General features: G+C 40.7%; 1 protein-coding gene across 18 annotated transcripts in view; it reads left to right on the plus strand.

Moving 5' to 3' along the window:
* The window catches only part of ptprsa (protein tyrosine phosphatase receptor type Sa), a 230,675-nt gene that overhangs the window by 116,677 nt on the left and 106,274 nt on the right, over positions 1-7,724 (plus strand). For all 18 annotated transcript variants that reach the window (XM_034882191.1, XM_034882194.1, XM_034882196.1 and 15 more), the window contains 2 exons: positions 3,599-3,744; positions 5,803-5,944. In XM_034882191.1, coding sequence (XP_034738082.1) covers positions 3,599-3,744; positions 5,803-5,944 — 288 coding nt within the window. The remainder of the gene's footprint in view (positions 1-3,598; positions 3,745-5,802; positions 5,945-7,724) is intronic.

The raw sequence follows: 7,724 nt of genomic DNA on the forward strand, positions 1-7,724 counted from the left end.
TCGTCATAAGTGAGTTTATTCCTTTCATAAAAAGGGATATCTCTCACTCCTAAACTGTTACTGTCTCTACTTTACAGGCCAGCTTCTCAGTTTCTACTGTAGCATTGCCTCTGCCTTTGTTCAGCAGTAATTGTTGCCTCACAGCTCGGTTAGTAGCTATGTTAGACATTCTCAGTTGTATTTTACTTAACCATCTTTTTTTCACCATACAGAAAAATCTTGAAAGTCACTTTGAAAATTAAGTGAGACTCGTTAACTCTTCATCTCATGGTTAATAAATGTTTCTTTTGAAAAGAGCATAGACTTGGGTCTTTAAAATCAGTTTTGTTTTGCTCACGGTTTATGTGATTAGTGCACAATACATGCATATCTGCTGAGCAGAGTGTCACATATAGTTCAAGGGAGCAGTGCAGGACACTACAGATGTGTACAGTGTAGTGTATCAGTTTACAGCCATCGTTTTCAAAATGCGACCAGGTAGAATGATGTAGCTTGGCAGGTATAACCAAGAATCCTCTACTGTAGGGAGATGTTGGCATTGTGAAGCTTGATGCAGCAGAAGGGAGAAAAGTTTTTAAAAATAAATTTTTTGATGGTGACACTTTCTGTACTGCCCTCCCCCTTCACATCATCTCCTCTAGTCCCTGGACCTCCTGTCACCTCCTCTCCTCTTCCAACTGCCTCTTTACCACTGACCTCACCACATCTTCCTGCAGACCTCCTCCTATCAACCCCTGCTGTGTCATTCTTTTTCCTTTCAAACAGTTTTCCTCTGAGCTCCCTTGATTTCTTTTAACCTTCCTGAGGTTAATGTTAAATATATATATATATATATATATACTGTGTGTATGTGTGTGTACGTGTACGTGTGTGTGTGTGTGTGTGTGTGTATATATATATATATATTCAGTACATCCTGATAATATCCTGAATCTGTCAGAAGTTGTTGGCCAGGCACCTTTTTTGTACATCTATCTCATCCTATGAAGAGAGGGAGGAGGGGACTGGGTGGAAATGTCGAATGGTCCGGGGGAAAACTAATCAAAGAGTGCTGGCCTTCTGCACAGCCACTGCCACAGGCCTGCTCTGTGTAAATCCCTCTTCTGTCTCGACAAAGGGCACATTGTAAGGGGAGGTCAAATGCGGATGAGCTGTGTTGTGTAGTTTCAGAATGGAAATTGAGATTGTAAAATAACAAAAGGGATAATTGTATGCACCAAACAAATAAGGTAGGTCTACTCCTTGAAGCTAGAGAAGGCTGCAGTGCTCATATCATCCCACAATGATATATATATATATATATATATGGAGGAGAACACCTCTTCAGCTAAGGCTCCAGTTTTGGACTTGTTTGGAAGATTACAAAGTTATAATCGTGCAACATTTATAAATTAGTAATACTTATTTGTAGGAGATTTTACGTGATTTGAGAGATTGAAAGACGATTGTCAGGTTGCAGAAATCTTCCTATACATTCAGTTATGAAAAAGTTAGTTTTAAAGAGGGCTAAGATATTTCTTGAAGGCTGTAACAATCAATACCGTTTCATTTGACCATTAGAAAGCCAGGAATCAATATTTCCCTCATTAAAATGATTGCCAGCAACCCAGCCCTTAAACTTCCTATAAAAGTTGAAGAGTTTCATCCATGCCCTTTGGCTGGTTTATTCATTTACTCAGCATGTTGTCTGTCGATGTGCAACACTCACAGCCTGTCAAAATGATGATGTATCACATATGACAATTTAAGTCACACATGGAATTAAGTCAGCACGTTAATTCTAAAGTCTTACATGCACAGTGGCAATTACACCTTAAATCTTGGCAGCGTAGTTAGTGTCACGCTCTACCCCTTGAGCATTATTCTCCAAATTATCCAAGTAAAAAGTAGACAAAAAGTAGACAAAAATCTAAGCCAGATAAGAGTAGCTCTGTTCATCTGCAATCAAGGCTGCTGACCATAGTGCGAAGAAAAAGGAATAATAATAGTTTTTAATGGAACGACCATGGACATCCTAATGAGCACATATTCTTGCTTTCAGCAATGATCTTGCATTCCCAGACATCTAAGTTTGTAAAATCAAGGTTAAGTGTGTCTCACACACTCGTATCCAGGGCAGGAACACATTCTGGTATTTGTAATGACGTGGATAAACACTCATCTTATATAGAGCCTCTTCCACTTGAAAAAGACATAGATGGTTGAGGAAATTGGGAAAACTGCTTTTAAGATTAACTAGCCACCAACCACTAGTTAAACCACTTTTTTTACCATTGTGTGCATAATTTGCGTGTGACATATTTAGGTTATTAGTTGGGGGTGAGGATATGAACTTTGCATGCGGGGCCTCCGCTTTCCTGAAGCTGTACACTTACATTTCTTCTTTTCCTTTCCCTTGTCCTATTTATTTTTGCTTCATTCTTTCTTAAATATCCGCTTTCTATCTCTCCTTATTGATGAATGCAAATACTCTCCTTCGTTTGTGTTTATTAGTGCTTGGAGACTGGTGTCGGCCCATGGTCCCTTAATTATTAATTTGACGTTATGCACTGGCCGTTTGATCATCCCCACATATCTGTATGATTCAGATTTAACGAGTTCCCCAGGAGACTTTTCTTTTTCTTCTTTTTTCTCTCTCGTTCTCTCTTTCTATCCGACTTGTTTTCTTGAACCTACTTCAAGGCAAGAGCCAAAATCACCAAAAGCACCAATATTACTAACTGTACATGGCCGGTTTCACCAAAGAGTCTGTGAGCACATACAGTACATTGTTACTATGTGTGGTCCAAGTGAGAATTGAACCTCTGATTGTGCTTTTTTCAATGTTATACTCTATCCTCCAAGAAAATCATTCTCACTTTTGAAAATGTACACAATGTCAAATTAAAACGAAAACCCACATTTACTGCCTCATTTTCTTAATGCTATTTTATCAGGGTTTGCTACTGTACTGGTTGTATCCAGACCCCATTTTCCCTATAGAGAGACAGCTAGATGAGCTATTAATCATCAGCTAAATTGGTCCAAAATCACCATATAAATTCACAGCGCTATGATTTACACACTGACTTACACGGCACTGAAATTGGGGTACTAGATAAGGAAAGGCACAGTTCTTTAATTCAAGCCAATGTGTTCTGCATTGGATAATTTAGGATGACGACGGGGCCACGTGTTTAAAGAAGCTGCCCTGTTCAAGTTCAGTGATTTGATTTGATTGATAAACACTTGATTCAATGTAGATAGATCAGCATGGATATATGGCGAGCTATCTGTTGGTCCGTCTATCTATTCTGACTGACTGTCTAGTTATTTATTTTGTGTCTCTCCAAAGCTCAAACTGGCTATCTCCCATTACTTATCCAAGATATAGCTCTGCTGCAGAACAGTGTGTGTGTGTGGGTGTGTGGCATGGAGTGAGAGTAAGATTCAGAAGGGGTTGGTGAGTGGAAAGTGTTGGATTGTGTGACATTATTGAGATGTGCATGTGTGTGGAAATGGGCTAGTCTTTCTTGAAAGGAACTGAGTTAACGTCCAGTGTGTATCGTGGCTTGTGCTAATGTGTTTCTCCCTTTCTGCCTTTCCTTGTCTTCCCTAGCATCACCACAGTTCACTAAAGTTCCTGCCGACCAGATTGGCGTCTCAGGGGGTGTGGTCTCTTTTGTGTGCCAGGCAAAAGGCGACCCAAAGCCAAGGGTTAGCTGGAACAAGAAAGGCAAGAAGGTCAATTCCCAGCGTATAGAGGTGAGTTAATGAGCCCTGCCGCTCACTGCTGCACTCTAGGGGTGAGGAGGGCAACGTTATCGTTGCTGTCCTGTAAATGTCATGCATCGCAAGACAAAAGACTCTTTAACCTTTATTTGCCCATACATTCTTTTCAACGCTGCCCTGCACCACTTTGACATTACATGTGCAGTCTCTTGTTGCAGTTGGGTTGCCACACAGTCTTGGAAAATACATGAAAGTTGTTTTTTTGCTTGCTTTTTTTCTTTCCACAAATAGTCCTGGACAACTACCAATGCTTTCATGAACCGGCCTTTTTAACCTCTGAGCAATGTTCAGGTCCACCATTGGCTACAGTTGCCCAGTAACGCAATGGGGAGCTCTCCCATTTCTTCCTCCGTGTCTTCTTTGCACTTGACTGACTGTCTCTGTTGTCACATTTTTGTTTCCAGTGCTGGTTCTTTTTCTGCATTTGGCCCTGTCTGTGTGAATGCGTCCGTCTGTGCGTTATTCATGATGTTTGTTGTTCAGTTCTCGGCAGGCGTCCCAGATGGCATCTCTAAATGTCTTGATTGATGTTCAGTGTCTCTTAATTAAAAAGTTGCTTTCGTTAACAACAGCAGTGCACAGAGATAGACACTGCACACACTGCAGCACGAAGACCATCACAGGGGAGGGGGCTAAAAAGCAAAAAATGACAACATAATCAACGGGGAGAAGCAGCATCTCAATGGAGGACAAAATAAAAAGACAAGTTGTGTTTGTACGTTCTCTTCTTCTGCATGCTAAGTGGGAAACAAAGCCAAGGGTGTGAAGGAGCCCGCCAGAATGAACGCATCTCGTCCTCCGTTTAGCATTAAATAAAAAGATTGTAAAAGGTTTTTGAAGTTATGATTTTTTCCCCCACTGTTCTACCCTGTAGACAGCTGCTTTGATATTGATCATGATGCCATGTTCTGCAGTGTTTTTAGCCTAATTAGCTGCTCAGCCCTGAGATGTGCAGCCGTGGAACAGCAGGATTAGTGGAGACTTGTACCTATATCTCAAAGGCATGTTTTGCTCAAGGATCTCAGCAGTGAAGCCTTCATCAAGATGGTGTAAAGTCCTCTAAGGAATGATGGATGTTGAAAGAGTAGGTTTGCTGTGAGACTGGCAGGCAGACAGACCATCTTCTCAAACATTTTATCTATTCAAAATTAGATTGATAGAGGTTATCTTGGGAAATGACTGGCTACGTAAAGAGGAGGAATTGTGATCATTTACCTTGAGGTTCTGCTTCTGGCCGTTGATTTGGTTTCCAGAGAGATCAAACCTGTCGCAAAAACTGTCCTACTGTCAGCTACACCTACTGACATAACTTTGAAAAAAAAGACACATTTTAAAGTGCTCATAGTATGCTTTTTGCCTTTTTCCCTTTACTGTGTTATATATCTTTTTTGTGTGGATGTAATAGGTCTACACAGTAGAAAAAGCCCGAAGTCTACCCCAAAGAAACTTACCATCTCCAACAGTAAACACTGTTCATGTTACTTATTATTTTGTAACACACATTATAATGCTCGTCTTGCTGCTAGCATGGCACGCCCTCATACTCTTCTGACTGGCTTGTACTGCTGACCTCTATACAGCTTTGAAAAAAAGAACACTTTCTACTTTGTTAAATTCATTTCTCATGTTGATAATGTGAGTAGCCTTTATCATTTCTGATTTTTACCCATAAATTATACTTGGGTTATTCCAACATAAAAACATGTTTATGTAGCTCTTCTTAAATGGAATCATGTTATGATAGTGAGGCTTTTTTATATTATCACTTACCTTTTGTTCTTCTCAGCATTGTCAGCACATTTTGCGTGATTGATTGAGAGTTGTCTCATTTTATTTTTAAGAAGCGCTTTTACAAAGGTTCAAAACAACGGGCTTTCCAGAGAACAAAGGGCATAATTACAAATAAAAACAAGAGATAAGAACACAGAAAAGCGTGTGTGTGTAGTGAGAGTGTGTTTCCCTATAGTTCTGTAATTGAAACATCGCACCTTTCCTGTCTCACCTAACCATATTCTTTGTTCTACCTTACAGACCATTGAGTTTGACGAAGGTGCCGGCGCCGTACTCCGAATCCAGCCTCTTCGAGCCCCACGTGACGAGAACATCTACGAATGTGTTGCTGAGAACAGCGAGGCCGAGATTACTGTAAATGCCAAGCTGTCAATCATCCGAGGTGAGTCCTGCATTATGAAAACAGTTTGCAGAGGGGTAAATACAAAATAAATCCTTAAAGTAGACGTCCTGGAGCTCCTAAGGTAATTTTATCATGACATCTTACCTTGGAGTTTTTTGCACTGCACTTGCCAGTGAATGGGGGGCTGTACTTTGCTTAGAATGTCTGGTACTGTGCTTTAGTAATTGTCTGATGAGTCATTTTGGCTTTACTCTACCTATAAAGCTGGCTCTTAAGTTTCATACAAGATTGTTTAAACATATTTGATTTTATTAGATTTTGGCATATTAGAAACATACAAAGATTGTCTTCCTTGTGTGCTGCGAGCTGAATTGGTAAATATCTTTATCATGTCTGTAGAAACTTTCTTTTACTGAGCACTATTCATTTTGGTAACTGAGTTACATGAACCATTTTCTAGAGAAGCCAGTTTTAGAAGTTTGAAGCTTTTTTATCAATGATCCATCAATTTGATGGAACTAATCAACTGTCCATTCAGGGAAGAGCTGAACCTCTATTTGCACGTGATGAAATCCCATAGGATCCATGAATTAACATGATTGATTGGTCACCCACACACAGTGCACAGTGGTGGACAGATGTGTCTTGAGACACACACAGTCACACACTTACATTTTCAGATGTAAAATAAAAAAACAGCTCATCTTTGGACCATTTATTGACCTGCTCCTATTGGGGCTAGTTTGGATTCAGCAAATATATTATACCATTTGTTTAGCTCTATCTTAGAGGTCATGGAGGACGGTATCATAGGCAAGCAAGCATGTGGCAACACACTCCCGCTTTCTTCTCTTTCATTCTACCTGTCTATGTTTGCCTCACATACATAGACACACACACACACACACAATGTCTTCTTTTCTGTTCTCTCCTACCGCCATCTGCCATGTTTCCAGGGCTGGATGAAGCTGAGCTATTGCTGGCTGGCTGGCAGCGTACGAGCTAGGCCTTCCTGGCTGTCTAATCCACAGGCAGTGTGGTGGGGTGGGGTGTTGGACCAGGGATTGGAAGCCTGGTCCAGCATTCTGGGTTAGTTATTGTTAGCAACAAACCTCCCATCCTGGGAGCCTGCTGTTGGGTGCTACGGGGGGTGTGAGTGCCTCAAGTGCCCTTCACAACTTGATATACATTTTTAAATGTGGTACTTTAGACTTTGAAATTACATGTATGTTCACACTTTTTGCAAATCTACCTATGCCATTGTCTGGAGTGATGTCCATTGAGTAAGCAGGTTGCAGGTTGGTGCTGTACTTAAGAACTTTTGCTACTGATGGGCACACACTATCTGCCATTTCTCGGAATCTTGTGTCCAACGTTATCTTGTAAGATCTTGTGTGTAGCACTACAGCAAGACTTCCAGTCTTCATAACGAGTTTAATGCTTAAAACAATTACATTAAATCATGTTATTTTAACATATGTTAGTCATAGTAGGAACCAATTTTATTCATGAATTGCTCTGTGCTCTGTGAGTGTGAGAGTCAAGTCTGGAAAGAAACAGTTATAATGAAACAGTGACCACACAGAGATAGATTGGAAAACAAGAAATTGAAAACAAGGAACTAGCAGACCACATTTTAGATTACAAGCCCAGGCATGTGCACGTCAGTGTGTGCAGTTGTGTGTGTGTGTTCACAGGAGCAGGAGGGAAAGGAAAAGTTATTGGAATCAGCTCGACAAGGTTTCAAGGAAGACAGCAGCTCTCCTGCCCCGGCAAGATCAGGCATTTAAGGAGACATGAAAGTGTGATAAGGGGGGGG

Source organism: Etheostoma cragini, chromosome 9 (genome assembly GCF_013103735.1).
Source record: "Etheostoma cragini isolate CJK2018 chromosome 9, CSU_Ecrag_1.0, whole genome shotgun sequence".
In the NCBI taxonomy this organism is placed as follows: domain Eukaryota; kingdom Metazoa; phylum Chordata; class Actinopteri; order Perciformes; family Percidae; genus Etheostoma; species Etheostoma cragini.